This window comes from Mus musculus, chromosome 3, assembly GCF_000001635.26.
Source record: "Mus musculus strain C57BL/6J chromosome 3, GRCm38.p6 C57BL/6J".
Lineage (NCBI taxonomy): Eukaryota > Metazoa > Chordata > Mammalia > Rodentia > Muridae > Mus > Mus musculus.
Window position 1 is genome coordinate 113,147,096 of NC_000069.6, and position 26,634 is coordinate 113,173,729.

At 36.7% G+C, this 26,634-nt stretch overlaps 1 protein-coding gene across 2 annotated transcripts; it reads right to left on the reverse strand.

Moving 5' to 3' along the window:
- Positions 1–560: 560 nt before the first annotated feature.
- On the reverse strand, positions 561–9,632 carry Amy2b (amylase 2b). 2 transcript variants are annotated; one of them, NM_001190403.1, is made up of 10 exons: positions 9,448–9,632; positions 8,969–9,115; positions 7,106–7,294; positions 6,330–6,395; positions 4,925–5,058; positions 4,110–4,232; positions 3,918–4,017; positions 2,545–2,663; positions 2,310–2,435; positions 561–784 (listed from the first exon to the last, which is right to left on the reverse strand). In NM_001190403.1, exons 1-10 carry the CDS (start codon positions 9,613–9,615, stop codon positions 595–597), a joined length of 1,362 nt encoding a protein of 453 aa, NP_001177332.1. In that variant the 5' UTR covers positions 9,616–9,632; the 3' UTR covers positions 561–594. The 2 variants fall into 2 exon arrangements, with proteins under 2 accessions (NP_001177332.1, NP_001177333.1); NM_001190404.1 differs by lacking the exon at positions 6,330–6,395.
- Between the last annotated feature and the right edge of the window lie 17,002 nt (positions 9,633–26,634).

A 26,634-nucleotide genomic window follows, 5' to 3' on the forward strand; every position in this document is an offset into this window, starting at 1 on the left:
CCAGTGTTGCCTCAGATGAGTCTTTCACTGTCCAATGGGACATAACCCCTCCAAAAATATGTGGCAAGCATAAAAAGGACTGGATACATGGGAAATAAAGGTCTAATTGATATGTTTTACTAATCATTGATCAGTGAAGGTTGTGTTTGCAGTGCAAAAAAAATAGTATATTTTGCTTTGTATAACATTCAGATATCTGAGACAGTCTAATGCTTAGTAGATCTTACATGTAGTTAGATGATGATTTTTTCTATGTGAGTTTTGTGATTTTTGCTTATTCAAGTTTATTGCTTATGGTTTTTACTACAAGGAAATGTAATCTAAGAATTAAGGGACATACAAAAGCAGATAAAGTACTTTTCAGGGAAGCCTGATGAATTGTTTGATCCCCACAGTTCATGGGAAAAGGCAGAGAGGTTACAGCATGGCACAGGGTTGTTTAAACATCCTACATGCATTCCAGTGCTCAAACAGACACAGCAACACACACACATGATAATAAAAAAGAAAATAGAAATTAAAACTATAATACGGAGCACATAAAAAAAAAGCAGACTCAATTGATGTGCTCTCTACATGTCTTTAATTTGATTCTTACAGTTTTGAGTCAGCATGGATTGCAATAAATGGGTCCTCAGCAGAGTTACTAATGGAAAAGTGAGCTTTACCATCACTGCCAACATTTACTTTAAGTCCAGTGCAATTGCCATCGACCTTATCTCCAGAGATGACATCACAGTATGTGCCAGCAGGAAGACCAGTCTGTAAAGTGGCTGACAAAGCCCTGGGGGAAAAAAAAGTTAATATTTAATTGGAATTCAACCCAGTTAACTGCAGAAAGATCCATTATGAATTCTCCACAGAATTGTAAGTCCCCGAACCTTGTGCTATAGAACAGTAAGAACTCAGAGCTCAGTAAAAGAATCAGAGCACCAAGACTGTGTCAGCTGGAGCAAGCAAATTCTCTATCCCCAAGTCATTATTTTATATGTCTATTTGTTTCACCACCTGTAGTGACCAGAGACACACAGAGAATTCAGAGAAGCTCAGCACTAAAGTTCTTCTGTGATTGTCTTCATTTCCAGTCTGTCCTCTGCTGGATTAAACTCTGATTAACTTTTTAATGGCATTCATTCTTCAAAGGTTCTTAGATCACATGATGCCAGATGATTTTTTCTCAAATTAAACATAATCTAGCATTTCTATTAATACATACATGTTTGTAGTAGAAAACGGTTTACGTAAAGTAATCCTAGTTCTAAAAAAAATACAAGTTCTCATTCAGAAAAAAATAAAACTGTTATGTACTTCAATTTTTTTGTTGTTGCCAATAAAACATGATTTAGATAAAAAAAGAAAAATATTTACAACCAGAAAGAAAGCTGATTTAGAGTTGAAACAGTTCACTGTCTCCCAAAAAGATTCTCTGAGATACAATGCTTTTTTGATTTGTTTTGTTTGTGAGATGAGGCCTCTCTACCCAGCCAGCCATGACTGTACTGAAATTATTTTGCAGATCAAGATGGGTTCAAATTCACAGAAATAGGGCTGCTTCTTCCCCCACGTAACAAGCAACAATACTGGTATTGGATCTTGAGTACTACAGAAGAGAGAGTCATAAAGGAAGTCTCAGAAGTACTACTAGTTAAAGAACAAGAATGAAGGTTTTAAAGCCTGAGTAAACAACCGATTGAAGAAACTCATACACCAAATGCAAGTACACAAATGCTTTTAAAATTTGTAAAACATGTACGTACATAATTGAAGACCCAATATAAGCATAATGGATTAATATATAAGTTATAATCAAAGGTAATGGGAAAAGCACTCCAGTACTAGTATGGCACATTTTTAATGATGTTGATATATATTTACTATTTATATACTTGTAAAATGTGTGAAACAAGCTTGTAAGTATGAATATATGCTACTGTCATTGTACATTATGGTTAAAGATCAAGTTCTTGTTGGGTGGGATGTGGTGGATGGGGACATCTTCATGGAGACAGGAGGTGGGAAGGAAATATAGGATGTTGAACAGTTGGAGGGTGGGCAGGGGAGAGGAATAAAATCTGGAGTTTAAATAAATAATTAAATAAATGATTAAATAAAAAACAAAATTCTATTAACACAAAGGAAAATAAGAAACCAAATACCATTTTTCTTATCAATATTGAACAGTTACTTGTGGCTTAAATTCCTTGTCTAAAAGATTTTTCACATATGAAAAATATAAATGAACAGGGACAGAAAAGAAGCATCTTAGAGTGCAATATTATACAGCCATTCCCGAGTCAATGTCCACTCACCAGTCATCATTGTTAAAGACAATGAAGCCTCTGTTTCCTCTGCTAAAAGCTACTTGGTTGCTGTTATTATCCCACCAGTTTGCAAAAGGCTGACCATTGACTACATTCCTGAAGGCAACCATGTTCCTAAAAAACACAATATCATGAGAAATGCTGGTACCCTTTAATTCAACAATTTAAAATAAAAGGTTAAACAACTTCCTTATTATACAAGTTCTGAAGGGGACATTCCCACCTTATTTGACGCCATCTATGTTCACAGACCCAGTCATTGCCACAAGTAGTGTCTGCATTAATGGTCACTTCTTTTGTTACTCCATTGTTATTAGGTGGTCCAATCCAGTCATTCTGATCCTTAATTATTGAAAGAATCAAGTCATTTGAATGCTTGTAGCTCCCTGACTCTTGCCACTACAGAAAACCAAAACCATGCCTGCCATGCTAATTCTGTCTTTGCAAGTGTCTAATTTTTGTCTAAGTTCTTCAGTGTTTTCACAGGCTTTCACTGAAATCTCAACTTCTGTTCAAACTCAGGTTTTCTAAAAACATATTAACAACATCAGAAAAATTTTAATCATCCTATTTTCTGCTTAGTATCACACGTTAGTGTGACTGAAACAAGTAAATTAGAGTCAGGAAAACTGGAAAATTACAACCTGAGCAATCTACATCAGTATACATTGGATATGTATGCCTCAGTTTATGCATAAAGGAGATAGGTAGTTCTATATAATTAAAGAACATATATAAAAATGTTTTCATGTAATACTTTCTATGTTAATAATAGCTAATTTATTACTAATCTGTCTGTTAAATGTGTAAGAAAATATTCTAACTTTACTAAGTTACCCAAGTATAAATGAGCATCTTATAATGGCAAATATTTATTTTTTTGAGAAAAAAAAATCTCTTTCTACTCATGAAACCTCTTCAATAAAAGAATAAATTTTAATACAGAACATGGGGACTCTTACCTTGAAAGGAAATGAAAATTATTTGTCAGATTTTATAGAGAAGTGATATTTGCAATTTATATTTGATATGTGCTATAAGATACTATCTTCCACTGAGATAGGAAACTTCACATAGCCTTTCAGATATCTGATTGTCTAATTGTTTAGTTCAATTTTGTAATTGTTTAAACTTGTGCACATAACAAACAAAGACATAATGGCTATAATTCAATTCATCCATGGATTTATTAAGCAAATCACTATTCTGTGATTCTCATAAGTTCATATCTATTATAATTTCTTTGATTATCATTAAACAAGCTTCCTTCTCATTCCACAAGGGGGGAAATATTTTCATATGATGGCATTGATCGTACCAAGGACAGAAAGAATTTGAAATTCCCTTTAATATTAACAGCCATAATTTGATACCAACTCTAAGTGTCAAGACTTTCTCAGGCATAACTGTTTCTGTATTTTCTCATCCCTTCAGCTATGCTTTTCATTACCAGGTGCTTCTTCTATGTCCTTTAAAAAACTGTAGTGAAGAAGCACTTAATAATGACTATCATATGCTTTAATGTCACATGAAATTAAAACAGAACCACTTTATTTTTCTATATTGGAAGATGCTTTGGACAACTCCAAGACTTACTTTTCCATTCTGGAAATTTCTATTCCAACGGTAACTTGACATTACTCTTGTGAATCCATAAGGATGAGCCAACATAAATCCAACAGCCATTTTGTACATTCTGAAAGTTTCAAAATAGTGTTAAAGCAGAAGTATATAGTACTTTACTGTCATTAAATGCACGCCCACCAGCAGCAAATAGTGTTGTCCTACCTAGCATCCCAGAATGTCAGGATGGATGATCCTCCAGCACCATGTCCTCGCTGATTGTCATGGTTGTCCACAAACACAAGGGCTCTGTCAGAAGGCACCAAACCCCAACCTTCTCCCCAGTTCCTGCATTTGAAAAAAAAAAACATATGATTCTTTCAAAATGCTTAGCATAAAATTACATATGGCATTCACAATTATCTAAATAAATGACAATTTCATACAAAGTATTTCATAAAGAGATGCATATATATTATATATAATTGTATATGTACACATATGTACAATTTTCTATGATAACATACATGGGAATTTTATCCAGATTTAGGTTTTACTATATAATCTTTTGTTTTGATTTTATTTTAGATTTTTAAAATTTTATTGTAACATTATGGACTTGAGAATTAAGACATCCATGTTATATAATATAGAATGGAAATGAATTTATAACTCTGCTTTTATATTCACTTTTAAATTTCAATTAATTCCCTAATGTAACATAAATAAATTCCCTAGTGTAGTCATATTATAGGGATCACTTTTTAGTATAACTATTCTTAGGATGCTACCATATTTTTAGTAGGCCATAAGCAAACATTCTTAGACTCTAATGGACTTAACACAACCCAACAAAACTCACTAAGTGATACTTTAGATTTCAGCTGTTATCAGGTGACTGATGTATCAAATGAAAAACATAATTAATTAAGGATAAATGAACAATAAGCCTAACTAATAATCAACAATTTAAGTTACGATATTTAAGAAAATGACAACAGATGTATGACAGAACAAATGACAAAATGGTATATATTTACTTTAAATAGGACATCTTCTCTCCATTCCACTTGCGGATAACTGTGCCAAGTTTTGCACCAAACTTGAATTCTGTTACACGGCCATTTCCAAAGTACTCACTACCTTTAATTGCCTCACCACCCAGATCAATAACCTAGGAGAGACATTGGGGTAACTCATTTTAAATCATATTATTGAAAGATAATATTATATAAAATAGTTCTGTTATTTGAATGTTACTAGTGTCTTTCTGTTTACTGACATTCTGATTTTATTCATAAACCATATTTCACAATATTGAAAGTAACCAAATTACAATGCAAATTACAAAAGACTCATTTTTGTCCTCTAGGATGATTGCCAGAAGGAAAATACACTATTCAAATAAGGTAATACTTGCCTAATCAACATTAGAAGTGCTTATAAACTCATTAACTTTCTCAGTATATTAGAGATACAAAGGTGTCATCCTCAGTGCACTTCAAAAGAAATTATTCCTTAAATAAAAGGCTTCATCTATTTGCCTTAAACACCTACAACTCTGAGAGTATGAGACAAAAGTCAAAATCAGAAGATTGGCTGGAGACAATAAGAATTATGATTTCTGTGTCCTGTAAAATGATATCTTTGAATATAAAAGATAGATAAATGAAATTAGCTCTGTCTTGAAACATGTTGTGATAAAGAATTAAATGTGCACATTCTGATTAAGACCACTTGTATTTTTAATGGCAGAATGAGAAGTCTACATGTGACAGAGTTATTAACCTACATTGATAATTACATGCTTAGAGAGATCTGCTGTCAGTTATCTGGTTTACAAAATGACAACATTTAAAGAAAATCCCATGAGACTTTATACCCCATGGAAAGAACTATAGAAAACTGAGGAAAGCTGGGTACAGGGAGTCTTCCCAAGGGAAAAGCACAATTGGTTGTCCAGTACCAAGTCTACCTTGATACCGTACATATAGAGAGCAATAGAAGAATTGAATCACTTACATACGAACTATATCAGTTATGTTTAGGAAACATATATGTGTATGTGTTATATGTCTGAGTAGATATATACACACATACACATATATACATATAATAACAGTAAGTAAAAAAGTAGGACATTAATGTGAGGGAAAATATGGAAGGGTACACGGAAGTGTTTGGAGGTAGGAAAGTGAAGAAGGAAACATTGTAATTAAAGTATAATGTCAATTTTTTTAAATATATATATATATATATATATATATATATATTGTTTTACCTCTTGGAAAATGAAAGGTCTGCTTCCTTGGGAGAACCATTTTGTATTGAGATTATGCAGTTTGTCCAAACTGCCTTTATGTCTCCAGGCCACATGTGCTTAGCAGCGTCAAGTCTGAACCCTGCTACTCCAATGTCAATGAGATGGTTCATATAGTCAGCCACCTTGGTACGAACATAATCTTTCTCAAGTGCAAGATCCAGAAGGCCAGACAGACGACAATTTCTGACCTGTTGGGAGAAAATGATTGATTTATAAAATGTCATTTCTGTCTGAGAATTCATTTCCTCATTCAGCCATTTACACATTTATCAATAGCAAAATTTATATGGGTTTTGATTGGAACATGGAATGCACTGATTTTCTAATGTGGATGCAGAATCTAAAATTTCTTGTAACTATAGAGACTATCAGAGATTAAAATAGGTGAGCATTTTAGTTGGTTCATTCTCATTTCTGATCTTCTCTCTCTCTCTCCATGTCTCTTTCTCCATTTCTTTTTTTATTCCCTCTCTTATCTTTATTTTACAGATGTCAAAACATTGAAAAAAAAGTTGCTTATATTAAGTACGCTGCTACACAATTGAGACTGTAAATCAGTATTTGTAGATTGGGTCTATATATTATCCATATTTCTAATATTTCCAATTTATCATATTTATATAATTGATAAAACTAAGGTTTTATTTTTTTCAGACAAATGTTCTCAAGAGCACTCCTGCCTTTATCATTGAGTTTGATATATCCTTACATATTGCAACAAAAATACAGGACATTTTTTCTTTCTCGTTTTTCATTTCAGCATTCTTTCTTAGTAATGTTTTCCCTGCTCCCCCCACCAATGAAATCTAAATGAAATGTCCAATGGCTTTTCATAAATTTCTGTGCATATGTAGAAACATATACCGTTCTTTATTTCCATGACTGTTTCTCTCATTACCTGATAAGCATCATTGTAGTTACTAATTTCTCCATTACATTTATTATCGTTAAAGTCCCAAGCAGAGTATGGAACTGCTGGGAATTCCCTGTTATTTGGATTGAGGTAACTTCCACAGGTACTGCTTGTTCCTGCAGGATTGCCTGAGCCACACATGTGGTTAATGACAGCATCCACATAAATACGGACCTAACAAAGAAAAGTGCATATTTCAGTTGGACTCAAAAATCTATAGTTTCACAGCAAAGATCCAAAACATTTCATCTGCTGCTTTGTAGATTCACTTTAGAAAAGTGAATTTACAAACAGGGTAATGGATACAGAAAATGTGATACATTTACACAATGGATTACTATGCAGCTATTAAAAATTAATTTATGAAATTCTTAGACAAATAGATGGACCTGGAGGATATCTCTCTGAGTGAGGTGACCCAATCACAAAAGAACACACATGATATGCACTCACTGATAAATGGATATTAGCCCAGAAGCTCAGAATACCCAAGATACAATTTGCAAAACATATGAAACTCAAGAGGAAGGAAGACCAAAGTGTGGATACTTTGATCCTTCTGGGAAGGGAGAGCAAAATACCCATGGAAGGAGTAACAGAGACAAAGTGTGGAGCAGAGACTGAAGGAATGACCATGCAGAGACTGCCCCACCTGGGGATTCATCCCATAAACAACTACCACCAGACACTATTGTGGATGCCAACAAGAGTTTGCTTACAGGAACCTGATACAGCTGTCTCCTGAGAGGCACTGCCAGTGTCTGACAAATACAGAAGTGGATGCTCACAGTCATTCATTGGACAGAGCACAGGGTCCCCAATGAAGGAGCTAGAGAAAGTATCCAAGAAGCTGAAGGGGTTTGCATCCCCATAGGAGGAACAACAATATGAACTAACCAGTATCTCCAGAGCTCCCAGGGGCTAAACCACCAACCAAAGAAAACATGTGGTGAGACTCATGACTCCAGCTGCATATGTAGCAGAGGATGGCCTAGCTGGTCATCAATGGGAGGAGAGGCCCTTTGGTCCTGTGAAGGTTCTATGCCCCAGGATAGGGGAATGGTGGGCCAGGAAGCAGGAGTGGGTGGGTTGGTGAGCAGGGGGAGGGGAGAAGGGATAGGAGGTTTTCTATGGAGAAACTAGAAAGGGGATAACATTTAAAATGTAAATAAAAGATATCTAATAAAATATAAAATAAAATAAAGATAAGTGAGTAAAGAGAGAAAGAAAACAACTGTAAAAGAAGATCAACTGTAGTCAGATTATGTGAAAAAGAATATAGAGCTCTTATACAAAGAGAAACAGATACTACCCGAACAATAAAAAAAGTTCTGTTTTTTTTTAAGATAAAGTATATGGTATATATTTGAGAGACTGTGATGTTTGACATTTTATAGGGTTACAAGGAGAAAAACCTTTGCTTAATCTACATACTACTTGGCTAAAGACCAGAGGGAACATACATGTTCCTTTATTATAGAACAAAGCAGATATTTACCACCTAAAATAATGATAAAGAAGAAAACCGAGGAATTGTGGTTAGAAAGAGAAATCCTATCAACATGACTTAATCCCCATGTAGGAATCAATGCCCATGGAAATACTGTAGAGGTTTTAATAGTTATCAAATTTAAAAGTCAACATTTTGCATTATGAGTACTATTCTTTCAGATAGTCACATGTCTGTATTCAAGAATTTCAAAAAATGACAGTAAGAACTGTATTTTCAATAACTCATAAAATATAAAGTAAAATTTTAAATTTAAAATCTGCTTAAACTAAAGAACTCGACAAAAAAAGAGAAATTTTAATATATAATAAATTTAAAGAAAATGTGTCTTCACTTACACCAACATTGTTGCACCTTGTCACCATGTCTCTGAATTCATCTTCATTTCCAGACCTTGTGCAAATTTTGTAGCTGATTGGTTGATATCTTTCCCACCAAGGCCTTGATGGGTTATGAATTACAATATTTTCATTGGGTGGAGAGACCTACAAATAAAATAGTTATAATTAGCACCAGATTATGGCTTATATTACATACCTAAATCTTGTAGAAACCTATCAATAATCTGACATTATTTCTCAATCTATAAACATTCACTTCTGTTGATTAACAATCATAAGAAATTGTGGAAAAACTTTGCAGAGATACTCCTGATATTTTATAATAATATAAAGATGCTACAACTACCAATCTTTTTTCTTTCTCAGCAAAGTTATGTGTGAAATGAGGTTTCACACATAACACTCACGTCACTAGTTTTGATTATAATTTTGTGTTAGCACAGTAAGCTCTGCATTTATTTGTGAAGTTATCTTACCTGCACCCCTCCAAATCCCTTAGGAGCTAAGTATCGCTCACATTCCTTGGCAATATCAACCCAGCGCCACTCGAACAGGTGGACAATAGCAGTCCTCCCATCTGAAGTATGTGGGTCATATTGAGCCCAGCAGAACCCAATGAGGGAAAGCAGCAGAACGAACTTCATTTTGCTTTGAAGTTGTCAGTGTTCTCTGTAGCACCCATTTATATCCTGACAAAGGTACATTTTATCAAGTCAATATTTATGAATAATATTTAGAGAATAAACTCTTTCTTCATAATCTAAAAGATTTGCTGTGAGGATGTGAACAGGTGATGGACTTTTAGAAACTCTCACGCAAAATAAACTGAAAGCCCTCTGAGGCCATGTAATGTTTGACTACTATAGATCTTACTTCTGAGGCCATCCTGCAATATAAGAAAATTAATTTTGGAGGTAAATATATCTAAGCTTATTTTTGCAAAAATTTTGTAGTATTTAAGTTCTAAATACAAAAAAACAAATAATCTATTGAGTTCATTTTGTTTCTCCTACTCAAATTTCAATTATTTAATTATTATTTGATGAGATTTTCTTTTCTGGTCCCATTTATTTGGTGTTTTATAGGCTTCTTGTACCTTTATGACCATCCCTTTCTTTAGGTTGTGGAAGTTTCTATAATTTTTTTGAAAACATTTTCATATCCTTTGAGCTGAGAATCTTCATTCTCCTTTATTCTGATTATTCTTAAATTTGGTCTTTTCATTGTGTCCTGGATTTCCTGGTTGCTTTGGGTTAGGAGTTTTTTACGTTATGAATTTTCTATGTCTCTTTTATGGTATCTTCTGCACCTGAGATTCTCTCTTCTATCTCTTGTATTCTGTTTGTGATACTTACATCTGTAATTCCTGACCTCTTTCCTAGGATTTCCATTTCCATGTTTGCCTCCATTTGTGTTTTCTTCATTGTTTCTACTTCAACTTTTAGGTCTTGGCTTGCTTTATTCAATTCCTTCACCTTTTTACCTTCCTTTTCTTGTATTTCCTCAGTGAGTTATTGATATTCTCCTTAAAGGACTCAATTATTTTCATGAGATAGGATTTTAGAACAGATTCCTGATTTTCAGGTGTGTTGGCCTATTCAGGGCTTGCTGTAGTGGGAGAACTGGGTTCTGATGATACCCATGTATATTGGCTTTTGTTGCTTATAGTTTTGTGCTTGCCTCTCACGAGATTAAAGAATAAAAATTAATTAATTAATTAAAAAGACAAATGGCAGTACCAATGGGGGGAAACTTTCATGTCCTTTAGCAAGTGCTGAGTAAGTGTCCTTATTTTATCAAGCAAATAGTACCTTAAGTTATAATGAAGAACATTGCTGGGCATCCAAAATTCCTCTCAGGGAAAGTGAAAATGTAAGTAACTATAGTTATAATAATTAATTTTGTAAGTAATTTCAGATGAACATTACTAGTAGTAAAAGTGTGAAAGAATTATAATAGAGAGAGAGTTCAATATTGGGATGTTTCAGACTAGATATTCAGGGAATGTTTCACTAAAATTATGACTTAGGCTCTGACTTGAAAGAGGAAAATCATAAAATGGATGACTGGAGAAAACACAATCAGAGCAGATTAAAGGTCACAGAATAAAAGAACTTAGAATACTGGAGAAACATTAATAACATCAACACAAATGTGAACAGATTGAAATCAGGTGTCAAAACTGGGAAGGTATAATCAGATTGCAGAGAGCCAGGATCATAGGATTTTAAGAGGATACAAAGAGTCTAAATGGAGATGGAATTGAGGTTACTTCAGGTATATTCTACCTAAGAAGCTAAATGTTTTTTCATAAGAACTTGATAGAAGCTAACTAATTTTAAAGTTGTAAAGTTAATGTTTATGCCTGAGGAAATGCCCATGCAGTGTAGCATTCAGACTCTGAAATGGCTATTTGCTACCGTTCTTTTCCCTGTGGACATTGCTAAGACTAAGTAGAAGAGAAAAACATTAAAAAAAAATTGAGGAGGGAATGGGCTCAAGAAAGTTTACAACAGAAGACAAGGCAATTGCTGAGAAAATGGCTGTATCTGTTAAAGAGAAACTGCCTGCTGTAGACTGAGAGAGTGAGAAATTTAACATAAAGGAAAGACTTTACCCACCATAGGCTCCAAACCAGTGAAAGAAATGTGTCTGTGAAAGGGAAAAGTCCCAAGTCAGAACGCCACTGAAGCATATCCCTGTTCCTGAAAAAAAAAAAAAAAAAAAAACGGTGTAGGAGGCATTTTCCAGTATCAGCACCCAGAAGATGTTCTGATTGTCATTCAACCTCCATCCCTGTGTGACAGCAGTTGAAAGATTGATCTATGTATTCTGATTATACAGGCAAATAAGAGAAAAGATGGACGATATCCTTGAGGCTTCCTCCAATATTTTAAAGAATTTCTAATCCCAGGCAACTTGGGACAAAGTTTGGGTCCCCAAAGGGATCTTGGGAGGGTCTATGAAGCCATTGCAAGGAAGTGTATATGTAACACAGAGATCCCAAGGATATTGGAGATGTCAAGATCAGGAGATATCATCTGAAAAAGCTTCACTTACAATATGTTCAGCCAGATCAGTAGAGTTCCTGTGTGCTCCAGAAAAGCGTCTGGAGAATGATGTAGGGCTACCTATGTCCTTTGCATCCCACATGATTCCACCAGCATCCTTAAAGAGAGCCTTAGATTTAGAGTTCACCCTGCTGGTTTTTAGCCTTACATCATTTCTTCCTATTCCCTATATAAATAGCTATTTGTACCATTGTATAATGGAAGGATGTAATTTATTTTTGAATATATTATTGGCTTTCAAAATGAAAAGCTTATGTTGTCCATCAGAGGAGAGCTTACATTTTTGTAGTGCATTGTGATTGTTAAAACTTAGGGGGACTTGGAAGTTGGAAAGAAGGTAATTTTGGTTCATGAAAAGGCCAACAAATGATCGTAGTCACAGACAAAATGTATTCATCCAAAGGAAAAGTTTTACTGGTGTGTATTTGTTTAAAATTTCAGTTATTTCCTGGTTGTAACATTTAAAATTTGAAGCCTTTAGGTGGAGTCTTTGTAAAAGAAGTAAGACCTTGTGACCGATTTTGCAGTTTCCTGGCTTCCCTAATCTCTTTCCTCTCATGATAACTATGGATGTAATAAGATCAGCAACTTTCATCTCCTGCTGCCATGAACTGCTGATAGAGGTAGATCCTATCCACCAAATCTATAATGAAAGTTAACCTTATATCTGTTCCATTGCCTCTCTCCAGTTATTTTGTCATAGTGGCATGAAAGTTACTAACATAGGAGATGAGAATAGGGAAATAACAAAAAAATGGGGAGGAGTAAAATGAAGGGCATAGGAGGGTTGATAGTAAACTTGGGTGTCATCTTCACAAGACCTGCAGATAAGGCAATAGGTAACCCAAAAGGGATTTATTGAGGGTTAATATCTGCATATAGATGTAAGGGATTTCATTCATGATTATGTTAATTTGGGATGGAATGCAAATGTTAAAAGTGGAAGCACATTCCAGGAGTCACAGCCAGATGCAAGGATGTCTGAGAGACAGCTTGTATTTTTTGCCTAGTAATATTTGTCTAGAACTAAGTCCATGTGTTGGAGCTATCCCTATGACTAAAGTTGCTATAGTTGTTGTCATCTTTTGCTAGGAGAAAGGGAAGAAAAGAAAAGACAGTGGAGGAGAGAAGAGTATTCTTAGAGGAGCTGATGAGGGAAAGAGCAGCAGGTTTAGAGGAGATTGACTCTAGGGATCATAGCTTTTGAGATTCAGGGAAAGGATACACAAAGAAGATTCAAGAAAAATGCAGCTCTTTAAAGCTGTGAACAGAAATACATCACTGTCCTTAAGAATTCAAGAATATCTACTAGGGAAGGCTAGGAAGAGAAATATAATGTATTACAGTATATCCGGGGATTGAAGTATCACTGTTTTTTTTTTATTTTATTTTAATTAGGTATTTTCTTCATTTGCATTTCCAATGCTGTCCCAAAAGTCCCCCATACCCTCCCCACCAGTCCCCTACCCACCCGCTCCCACTTCTTGGCCCTGGTGTTCCCCTGTACTGAGGCATATAAAGTTTGCAAGACCAATGGGCCTCTCTTTCCAATGATGGACGACTAAGCCATCTTCTGCTACATATGCAGCTAGAGACACAAGTTCCGGGGGTTACCGGCTAGTTCACATTGTTGTTCCACCTATAGGATTGCAGACCCCTTTAGCTCTTTCCAGCTTCTCAAGTATCACTGTTAAATGTATAAAATTATAAATAAAAATACAGATTTATAAATTATAAGTGTATAAATTATAAATGTCCAAGTTATAAAGTGCATATAAATAGATATAAATTCTGCAATTAGAAAGTAGTTGAGTTACATGCATTTAAATCCCCAGCAACCAAGTTAATTTTTGCATGGATAAAAGTGCCCTTAGTCCCAAAATTGAAGTCTAAGACTAGAGTATCCTAAAGCAACCTCATCTACAAAACAAGTCAAAATGCATACTTTAGGTTCACTGAAACAATCTTTGATGAACAGAGTGGAGAATAAGGAAGGAGGCTAAGAACTCCATATTATGGCTTCGACACATACACAAATGAACATACACTCAGATATTGTATACATAAATAATCACAATCACACACAGGCACACACACACATACAAACAACATATGAAGAAAGGCTGGCAGGATAAGGTTACTTTAACAAAGTTTTGGGAGTTCTAGGTATGGTACACAAAATATGCACTATTAACTTATAGTGGAATATGAATATCACAATTGTCAGCCCTTGACATTTAACATGTTCAGGCCAATGAACATTGACTATATCAAGTATCAAGCTTTCATACCTGTATCTTGATAACTGAGAAGGACCAAAGAAAGAAGTTTAATGAAAAATTATACATTTGGGGAGATTCTAAATAATGCAAATAATGACAAAGAATTAGTAAATAAGCAATACAGAGAAATTGTTCATTACTTGAGGCCTATTTCAAGAGAACAAGACTGTTACTTTGCAAAATGTAAGGAGACTAATTGGCAGTGGCTACATATTAAAATCACAGGAGAAGTGTGACTAGACAGTGGGTGATGGAGTTCTGATCACAGAAGAGATAGAAAGTTATAAAATATAAGCATCTTCAGAAACTTACTACTGGAGCCGGGCGTGGTGGCACACGCCTTTAATCCCAGCACTTGGGAGGCAGAGGCAGGCGGATTTCTGAGTTCGAGGCCAACCTGGTCTACAGAGTGAGTTTCAGGACAGCCAGGGCTATACAGAGAAACCCTGTCTTGAAAAACAAAAAAAACAAAAACAAAAACAAAAAAAAAACAAAAAAAGAAAGAAAGAAAGAAAGAAAGAAAGAAAGAAAGAAAGAAAGAAAGAAAGAAAGAAAGAAAGAAAGAAACTTACTACTGATGGCTCCAAACTCTAAAACGTAATAATCCAGAGCATGGACCAAAGAATAAAATGTACTATGCTTTATTTCAGTCTCAATTTAAAAATCTTTTAAATTTAATTTTGGGATTTAAATTCTAGATCATGGTATAAGTATAAGATTTCTCCCTTCCCCGACCTCCTCTGTAACCCTCCCACTCACTCCACTTTTTTCTCAAACTCATGGCCTCTTTTTTTTTTCACTGATTTTTATCATGTACTTACATGTATATACCTCCTGAATGTCCCACCAAATAGAATCCTGAGGATCACATCTAGGGTTAATTCACCCACACTTGAAAGTCACCTCTCTGAAAGTACCTTATCTATTGATAAGATTGTTGAACTAGAAAACTGTAAATTACATTCCCAAGAATTGCTAATCTTGCTTAAACAGGTGACTGCAAACAAAGCATTATCTTAGTGCATGGTGACACTGAATTTCAGTGTATTTAGTTGTCATAATATTATTATAATCACTATACTGTTATCGCCACTGTTTGTCCAAGCCGTGCTGTTATAAACTCGTGCTCTTTTTTCACTTTCAGTGTAAACTTGTTAAAAGTCTGTCATCAGCATCTGTACTCTCCAAGGTCTAAATATCTTCTCAATTTCAAACAAGTGCTGTGAACGCCAGAGAACATGAAGGCAAAGAGCTCCTGCTCTCCATTATGCTGCTCATTTCTTCCAAATATTTCCTTCTTCCTTCTTTCCTTCTCTCCTTCCTACCTTCTCTTTGCCTTTCCTGCTCCCTTCTTTCTTCTTTGTCCCCAAAGTTCCTCTTTCTATCATTCTAGGATCTCTAACACACACACATACTGGTTCTGACATAAACAAATCTCAGTTTCTTTTGACCTATTCTTCTGAGAAGGAACATCTAGTAGTATTTATTAGATTGTATGGGTGGAGACAGCAAAGAGGCTCAGAGAGTCAAGAGACTAAATGGAAATGGGATGGGGGAGGTTCCCAGGACTCAATGTGGGTGACCTTAGGTAAAGTGCCCAACAATGAGGATATGGAACCTGAAGAGACCACCTCCAGTAGAGGCATAGGGACACCAACCTACCTAAAAATTTTCAACCCAAAATTGTTCCTGTCTAGAAGAAATTCAGGGACAAAAGTGGAGCACACACTGGAAAAATTGACCAAAGAATGACTGGCCCAACTTAGAGTCCATCCTATGGACAAGTAGTAACCCCTTATGTGATTACTGTTGTTCTTACAGAGAGGAGCCTAACATGGCTGTCCTCTGAGATGCTCTTTCAGCAGCTGACAGACAGATACAAATATAGCCAAGCACTGGACTGAGTTCAGGGACCCTGTGGAATAGTTAGAAGAAGGATTGAAGAAACTGAAGGGGATGGTAACTTCACAGGAAGACCAACAGTGTCAACTAACCTGGAACCTTAGAAGTTCCCAGAGACTGAGCTACCAGTCATAGAGTATTCACATGCTGTAGCACAGTAATGTCTTCTCTGGCCTCAGTGGAGACTTGATGCCCCAGAAAGGGAGGATACCAGTTGGCAGAGGGGGGGGTCACCCTCTCAGAAGCAAAGGGAGGGAGGTTGAGGGAAGAACTCTGTAAGGGGAAACTTGTAAGGAGGCCAATATTTGGCATATAAATAAACAAAATAATTATTTTTTAAAAGTTCCTGTAATAATTTAAAGAAGTATTATGTGCAAGTATAAATGAAAATAAACAAATACAATTATTGTTATGAAATGAAAAATATTGTCATTTTTTTTCTTATTTCTTCCCATGTTCACCTCAGATAAGCATTCTAAGAAAATAGAAACAACTCATGTAAAATGTTTAAAAACCCATATAGTTTTTCCTTTCTGAGGAAAATGTATAAGGAACTTCTTAACTTCTTTAACATGTAGGATGAAATTTTAAAATATAGCATTAGGGTTTAACTATAGCCCAGTGTAGAAGACCTGTTCATTCATTCCTACAGACCTGAGTTTAATTTGTAGAGCCAGATTATGCAAGGAAGGAAGGAAGGAAGGAATAGATACTTATGGGTTATCCCTTAACATCCACACATTTGTTGTGGAATATGTTATCACACACACACACACACACACATTCACATATTGACAATATTTTCTGCAGTTCACTAAAAAGAGAAAATTTTCTTTAGCTGTACTATGGTCATTTAATGTAGTTAATAAAATAGACTGAAGATTTCATAAGATATGAAACAGTATAATTTTACTAAAATCTAAGACTTTATAAGGAACTAACATTTTCCTTTTATTGTAAATATAATACATTCTTTACTCACATATATATCCTTATTTTGATCTGTCCTCCCTCAAGTTCCTTCTAGTTACTCCCTACATTCTCTGCCATTCCGATGCTTTTTGTTTTTGTCTCTAATTACAAATAAACAGGCTTCTAAGAGATGAAACAAAAATAAAACAAAATAAAATACACTAGCTAATTAAAATACATTATTTTTCTTCATAAAATCGGGACTAGAAATTCACTATATGAATGGTTAATACTATTCCCACAGTCATACATTTTAAATTGAAATCCAACTGACTGATATGATATAAGTGCTTATAAAGTATTGGACACAAATATTCTAAAACAGTGCATGATAATGCCCATGCTAAAAATTTCCCATAATAACTAATGGTAAGACCATATTTATGAAGTAAAGAGGTGTTTTGACCATCCTGTACCCAGAGAAATCAAGATGAACTCCTCAATAACCAACATTCATTGTTCAAGATTATTCTGTAAAAGCTATTAGTAGGGAAAACTCGACAATGATCTAACCCAATTTTGAATTTTGTCTGCTATAACACTGGCCTGCCAGCAATTAGTCACCTCCAAATTTGATAGAGTTATATTTCATCACTTTCTGGTTGTTTCTTATATCTATCCCATGAGGTAACATTCTCTAACTATTGTAAGATTTCTAAGATACATATGACGTAGGTGGGTTAGCAATAGTTTCCAGACGTCCCAGCAACAGTTTTCAACAACTGTCCACACACCAGTAATGGTTACTGAATGTCCCTAGAGATAGAGCCAAAAGATTAAGATGAAGGTCACCTACCCTGGAATTCCCATAATATGTGCTTTAAATCAGATCTTCAAGCTCACTTGGTGGTCTCCATCTTGGTAACGGGAAATCCCAGCATGCTGGACTTCTGCAGAATAAAATACACTTTGCTTTTGCATACTATTTGGGTCTGGGATATCATTCTTTGGCAAATCATTGACCCTTACACAAGGATATGTCATGAAGTTTGCAGGCAAATGCATGGAACTTGACAATTAGTACTCACTTACAAGTGGACATTTGCCATAAAATGCATGATAACCATGCTACAATCTGCAGACTTAAGGAAAGTGGATAAAAGGGGGGCACACAGGAACATGGGTGACTCTCCCTCAGAAAAGGAAATAAAATAGTCATTGGAAGTGGATGAAGAGAGGGCACTGGGTGAAAAAGCGAGTAAGGAGGGGAAAGGGAAAAAGAGATCAGGGGAGAGGGAAAAAGGAGAGGGCTGGGGGTGAGAATGGAAATTCTGGGGAGAGGGTGGTATCTCTGTAATTACCTGGAGACCTGAGGCAGGGAAGAACAAAAGGGACTTCCAGTAGAGGGACATCAACTACCCACATATCCTGTAACCCAATTTTCTTCCTGCCTACAAGATGTACAGGGATAAAGGTGGAGCACTGACAGAGGGAAAGGCCAACCAATGACTGGTCCAACTTGATACCCATCCAATATGTGAGAGCTAACCCATGACACTATTGATGATACTCTGGTATGCTTGCAAACAGGAGCCTAGCATAACTCTGCAGAGAGGCTTTATTTAGCAACAGATGGAAACAGAGCCAGAGACCCACAGCCAAATATCAGGTAGAGCTAAAGGAGTCTTATGGAAGAGTGGGAGATAGAAGTGAGTGAGACAGAGGGGTAAAGAACACCACAAGAAGGTCTACAGAGTCAACTAACCTGGGCCCAGGAGGGCTCATGGAGTCTTAAACACCAACCAAAGAACATGTATGGGCTAAACCTATGATCCTTACATATTTATAGTAGATATGCAGCTTGTTCTTCATATGAGACCCCTAACAATTGGGGTAGGGGCTGTCTCTGAATCTGTTGCTTGCCACTGAATCCTATTTCCCTACATGAACTTCCTGGTTGGGACTCAGTGGGAGAGAATGTTCTAGTCCTGCTGCGACTAGATATCCCAGAGAGGGGTGGTACCCAAGGGGAGACTTCTTCTCTGAGAAGAAGGGGAGGGGTAAAGGGAAAGGGACGAGTAAGGGCAGGACTGGGAAGGGAAGGAGGGAGACTGTGATCAGGATGTAATATGAATAAAATTAAGAATATTTAGAAAAAATATTGGGAATATAAATACTTTTTGAATACTATAAATTTTGTCTTGCTGGGGAGTTTATCAACTTGATTACTCTCATTACTACTGCTGTTTCTTCAGTTAACAATCTATGCTGAAATAAAACATGAATATTCTAACCTTCCAATAAGGACTGAAGACTAACTTCTTTCCAGAAATCCTCCAGGTCTCTGGCAAAAGGTTGGAACTACTGAGACCATCAGACTCTTGACTGAACTGAAATCACTTCTCAGGCTCTAAAGTACAACAAACAGTATGGATGCACTACCAGGCTGGATCACATAACAAATATAATAAAATCTTGTTAAGTACATACATACTCAAAAATAGATTCTCTTGAACTAGAAGAACAAGATTGTATAAAATTGTAATGGAGGACAGGAAATCATATTTAGAGGAGTAGGGAGGAAAAGGTAAAAAGTCACTGGAGGAAATAAGAGATGGAACAGAGACTAAAGGATCCTATGAGCTGAATGATCTGACGATGTATTGGACTCAAAACAGAGGTCTTCGAATTGTGCAAGAGACCCTGAGCAGTGATAATTGGAGAGGAACAGAAATGGGCATTGAGCCTGGCATGGTGGTGCATACCTTTAATCCCAGCACTTGGGAGGCAGAGGCAGGCAGATTTCTGAGTTCGAGGCCAGTCTGGTGTACAAAGTGAGTTCCACCACAGCCAGGGCTATACAGAGAAAACCTGTCTCGAAAGAGCAAAGCAAAACAAAACAAAAAACAAAACAAAAAAAAAAAAAGTAAAGAAATGGGCATTGAATTTCTTTTACCTCTAGACGTAACTACATATCAGCATGAATTTACAGACACACGTACATGAAAATGACATTCCATCTCTCTCTCTCTCTCTCTCTCTCTCTCTCTCTCTCTCTCTCTCTCTCTCTCACACACACACACACACACACACACACACACACACACACACACACACAGACACACACACACATGCAAATGCCGTCACACTCACACCCTGAAAATAAGTAGCATCCATTTCATATCTAGTAGACATTTGCTTTTAAAATTCCCCATCCTCTACTTAGTAATGCCTCATGTACTTTAGTTGTAGTAATTAATTGCACAAGGCTATGTTTCTTACAATAGCTTCTCTTCACTTGTCTCACTAGTGGAAACTTCTAGTAGCCTTTACCACATTAGATATTCCTTTAGTGAGGTCTGTGGACTTAGAGTTATCTATGGCTACAAAAATAAATGTTTAGAATTATATATATATTCTAGAAAATGTCAGAAGTTTGTGCTTCTCTGGTTTCCAGCCAAATGTTGCTTACATTTATAATACCAATCACTAAATCCCACTGAGGAGGCCTTATATCAATTTAAATGTTGTACCTCCGAGGTTTAAAGGCAACAATTACCTCATTGGGATATGATGTCTGGTGAGTCATTAACTTGGTTAATGGGTTTATATCCATCCATACCCATGAAGTTTCAATAATATGGATGAGATAAAAGACAAGCATAAAGAATGACCCCACCAGTAGACATGACAACATAGATGGAGGAATTATCCTAAGCACCTAGTCCTCAAAAAAGAGCTACTGGCAATCTGTGGCATCTAAGAAGGCAATCCTGTTTCTTTAGGGACAATCTTTAATAATTTTGCCTGTCCTGCATGTTCAGCCCTGGACCTCTATATGATGTGTGAACAACACTAAATTTACTTGTATGTTTAATTTAAAAAGAAATAATTAACACAAAAGAGATTAGGGAGAATAGGGCAGGGTTTAACCAGGGATGGAAAAAACAATAATCATCTAAAGAATTTTAAATAAAACCTTAAAAATTATTTTACCAAATTAGATATGAAGAGACAGATTATTAAATGATTGAATGAAAGTAATAATTTTAGGGTACACACACACACACATATACCCTTTCATCTATTGAATTTGGAGAAACACTGAACAGAATAAATTCTATTCTTTACTATTTACTCTGTTCAGGTCAAAATACTATTACAACTTCAGACTTGGATCTTGAAAATTGATGGGCTTTCATTAAAATGCTGTGTGCAAAAGCCTGGTTTGGGGAAATGTTCAGTTATATACATCGATGAAGTTAAGTGACTAGGAAGGAAAGGAAAGGAGAATAAAGGAGAGGGGAGGGGGGAAGGGAGGGAAGGGGAGGGGAGGGGAGCGGGTAAGGGAGGGAAGAGGAGTGGAGGGGAGGGGAGGGGGGAAGGGAGGGAAGAGGAGGGGAGGAGAGGGGAGGGAAGGGAAGGGAAGGAGAGGGGAAAGGAAAGGAAAGGATAGAATTTCAATACAGAAAGATCCATCCTTGAAAGGGCAAAAATAAAGTGGGCGGAAATTTGACAAGAATAAATGAATGATGAAGAGTATTGGAATCATACAGGAAAGAAATACAAAAGAGATAATATGAGAAACAAGGCAAATGTCATGTTTTGAAAACAGAGAATAAAAATATCATTTGAACCTCACACTTGATGGTTACAAGTGCTAAAGCCATAACACTTCAGGACAAGGCTTTAAAAGGAAGGCAAGCTGTACTTTGAAACTCTGAGCTTTCTTACAGACAGGACTCTGAAATGTTCTTCTCAGTTTAGCTTATGCTGCAATGTAACATCTGTAAATTAAACTACCAAGTGAATTCTAGGAGAGCCATGTGTACAGTAAATAACAGGTTACACAGTCCTTGAGGTTGTCAGTCAAACCTCAAACCTCCACGAAGGACACAGAGAAGAAAAGGCTCAGAATAGCAGCAGCCTCTACTCTGAGCAGCTTGTTCTTTCTCCGGTCCTCTTTTCCACCAGAGTGCACTGTTCTCTCAATAAACACTTATGCTTTGCTATTAGGAAAAAAAAAATGAACTAGAAAAGTAAGTTATACTTGCAAGGTCTTTATCATGATTAAACAAATTACTGCAAATAATGCACTTATCCTGGTAGTTACACTGAATTAGCATGTATTTATTTGACACAACATTATTATCATTGCCGTATTGTTTTCTTTGTTACTCTCTCAGTGTCACTGCTGAAAACTCTTGTTCTGTTCCCACCCGCAGTGCAACCCTTTGAAAATTTGCCATTTAGCACTTTGCAATGTCAAATTGTCCTCTCTGTTTCCAAGAAATATTTTGTGTGCTCTAGGAGTACAAATAATGATAAGTAGGAATTTTATTTAATTTAATCTCTTTTTACAGTCTATGTTTATACCCCTCCTGGTCTACCCTCTGACTGTTTCACATCCCATACCTCTTCCCCCTATCTTGACCATGGTGTCCTCACCATAACCCTCACCCCACCAGACCTTCCCACTCCCTGGGACCACCAGTCTCTTAAGGGTTAGGTTAATCTTCTCTGACTGAGTCCAGACCTGTTAGTCCTCTGCTGTATATGTGTTGGGGACCTCATATCAGCTGGTATATGCTGCCTGGTTGATGGCTCAGTATCTGAGAGATCTCAGGGATCCAGGTTAGGTGAGACTGCTGGTCCTCCTACAGGGTCACCTTCCTCCTCAGCTTCTTCCAGATTTTCACTAATTCAGCCACAGAGGTCAGCCACTGCTGTCCATTAGTTGGGTATAAATATCTGCATCTGACTGTTTCATCTGCTTCTGGGTCTTTTGGGGGTTAGTCATAATAGGCTCGTTTTTGTGAGCATACAATAGCATCAATGATAGTCTTAGGCCTTGGGGCCTCCTCTTGAGCTGGATCCAAATTTGGGCCTGCTGCTGGACCTTCTTTTCTTCAGGTTCTTCTCCATTTTTGTCCTTGCAGGTTTTTTTTTTTTTTCTGCAGTTCTTTAGGTTAGAGTTTTGACTGTGGGATGGCAACACCATCCCTCCACTTGATGGCCTGTCTTTCACCTGGAGGTTGGCTCTACAAGTTCCCTCTCCTCATTGTAGGGTTTTTCATCTAAGGTCCCTCCCTTTGAGTCCTGAAAGTCTCTCACCACCCAGGTCTCCGGTACATTCTAGAGGGTCCCCCCACCTCCTATATCCATTCTTTCAACTGCCTCTCAAGGCATCAGTCCTGTTCCCCCTACCCAATACCTGTTCATGTTTCCCTCTTCCCCTTCCTGTCCCCTATCCAGCTCAGGTCCCTCCCTCCCTCCCCTTCCTGTGATTGTTTTCTCCTCCCTCCCAAGTGAGATTAAGGTGTCTTCAGTCCAGCCCTTCTGCTTGTTAACCTTTTTTAGTTCTGTGGATTGTATTCTGGGTATTCTGTACTCTTTTGGCTAATATCCACTTATTAATGATTACCATGCATGCCCTTTTGGGTCTTAGTTACCTCACTCAATGTGCTGAATATGTTTATATTTTCTTTTTTTTCCCTTTACTTCCTTTCTTCTCTGACTTGCCTCAAACTATCACTTCATTTTTTTTTTAAGATGTCTCATGGAATATCTAGGTTTCTTCATCTATGGTAGTTGAGAGTTTGGCTGTGTGTAGTAGCCTGGGCTGGCATTTATGTTCTCTTCAAGTCTGGATGACATTTCCAGGATCTTCTAGCTTTCCTAATCTCTGTTGATAAGTCTATTGTAGTTCTGATAGGTCTGCCTTTCTATGTTACTTAACCTTTTACCCTAACTGCTTTTAATATTCTTTCTTTGTTTTCTGCATTTGGGATTTTGACTGTTATATGACAGGAGGAATTTCTTTACTGGTCCAATCTCTTTTGGGTTCTGTACATTTCTTGTATGTTCATGGACATATCTTTCTTTAGGTTAGGGAAGTTTTCTTCTGTAATTTTGTTGAAGATATGTACTGGCCCTTTAAGTTGGGAATCTTCACTCTCTTCTATACCTATCATCTTTATGTTTGGTCTTTTCATTGTGTCCTGGATTTCCTGGATGTTTTGAGTTAAGAGCTTTTTGCACTTTACATTTTCTTTGACTATTGTGTCAATCTTTTCTACTGTATCTTCAGCATCTGAGGTTCTCTCTTCTATCTCTTGTATTATATTGGTAATGCTTGCATCTATGACTCCTGATCTCCTTTCTAGGTTTTCTATCTCCAGGGTTGTCTTCCTTTGTGATTTCTTTATTGTTTCTAGTTCCATTTTTAGATCCTGGGTGGTTTTGTTCAATACCTTCACCTGTTTGGTTGTGTTTATCTGGAATTCTTTAAGGGATTTTTGTGTTTTCCTCTTTAAGGGCTTCCACCGGTTTACATGTGTTCTCCTGTATTTCTCTAAGGGAGTTATTTATGACATTCTCAAAGTCCTCTATCAACACCATGAGATGTGAACTTAAATCAGAATCTTGCATTTCTGATGTGTTGAGGTAACCAGGGCTCACTGTGGTGGGAGAACTGGGTTCTGATGACGCCAAGTAGACTTGGTTTCTGTTGCTTATGTTCTTGCCCTTGCCTCTCAACATCTGGTTATCTCTGGTGTTAGCTGGTCTTGCTGTCTCTGACTGTGGCTTGTCCCACCTGCAAGCTTGTGTGGCAGTACTTCTAGGAGACCAGTTCTCTCTGGGAAGAATTTAGGTATGGAGAGCTGTGGCACAGGGTCAACTTCTAGAAACTGGAAGGATTCTGTCCCCAGCTGTTCCTTGGTTCCTGTGTCCTGATGGCTCTGAGTTGCTCACTCTTGGACCAGGAATTTGAGAAGTGTTGGTCTTACTTGTGCTCACAGGTTTATCAGCATTCCTGGGAGACCAGCTCTCTCCTGGCAGTATTTGGGTATGGAGCACTGTGGCACAGAATCATCTCCGGGCCCTGTGGCACAGGAGCCCAATACAGACATAGATAACAGATTGGATACGTAAACAGGACCCAGTATTTTGCTGCATACAGAAAATGCATCTCAGTGTCAAAGACAGACACTACCTCAGAGTAAAGGGCTGGAAAACAATTTGCCATGCAAATGGTCCTAAGAAACAAGTTGGAGTAGCCATTGTACTAGTGAAAAATCAACTTTCAACCAAAAGTTATCAAAATGGATAAGGAAGGACACTTCATATTCATCAAAGGGAAATCCTACCAAGAAGAACTCTCAGTACTGAACATCTATGCTTCAACATGTAATAAGGACACATACACCACTATGTTTATAACAGTCATATTTATAATAGCCAGAAGCTGAAAATAACCCATATGTCTCTCAAGAGAGGAATGGGTACAGAAAATTTGGTACATTTAAAGAATGGAATACTACTCAGCTATTAAAAAATTAACTTCATGAAATTCATAGGCAAATGGATGGAACTTGAATATATCATTCTGAGTTAGGTAACTAATCACAAAAGAACACACACCACACTCAGTATGTACTCACTGAAAAGTGGACATTAGCAATCTCATATAGAGTCACCAAACTCAAACACAAGTGTGGATGTTGGGAAGTACTTGCTGACAGAAACCTGATATGGCTGTGTCCTGAGAGGCTCTGCCAGAGCCTGACAAATACAAAGGCAGATGCTTGCAGCCAACCATTGGACTGAGTGCAGGGTCCCTGATGGAGAAATTTGAGAAGGGACTGAAGGTGCTGAGGAGGTTTGCTGTTCCATGGAGGGAGCAACAGTGTCAACCAGCCAGATACCTCCAGAGCTCCCAGGGAGTGGACCACCAACTAAAGAATGCACATAGGCAGAGAAAAGCCTTGTTGGCATCAGTGTGAGGAGAGGCCCTCGGCCCTGAGGGTGTTTGATGCCCCAGTTTAGGGGAATGCCAGGGCAGGAAGAGGGGAGTAGGTCAGTGGGTGGAGGAACACCCTCCTAGAGGTAGGGAGAGGGGGTATAGAATAGGGGGTTTCTAAAGAGGATACATGGAAAGGGGAAAACATTTGAAACATACAAGAAGAAATTATCCAATTAAAAAAGAAAGAAAGCAAAGAAAAAATAAAATTTCTCATGAAGCCAAAGTGGTTTTACATATGCTTCTTATTTCTGCCTCAGTAACTAATTTGAGGATTTTTTTTTAAATCTTTGTTTTTATCATTAAATGTGAGATGTTTTAAAAATATATTTCCAGGGATTTTCCTTTAATTTCAAATTCAATCTTAATTTTTACTGCAAACAAGTGATCTAAATAGCTGTGAAGACCACAGATTAGACCATGAAGGTGTCAAAATATGTTTTTTGTTTTATGTATAAAATATTCTATTTATAATTTTGTTTTTAGTGAAGTTTATGTCCATATAAAATATGTTAGGACAAATCCATCCACAAATTCCCACCTCAATAATCCTCCACTATTCCCCATTATTTCCCTCCTAGCTTCATCAATTCTAGTTTTTATATTCCCAAGACTTTTTTGTCTTCTAAGGAAAACCTAAACATTAATGTCCAAGGTCTTTGACATTAATAATAAAACAGAACTACAGAAGAA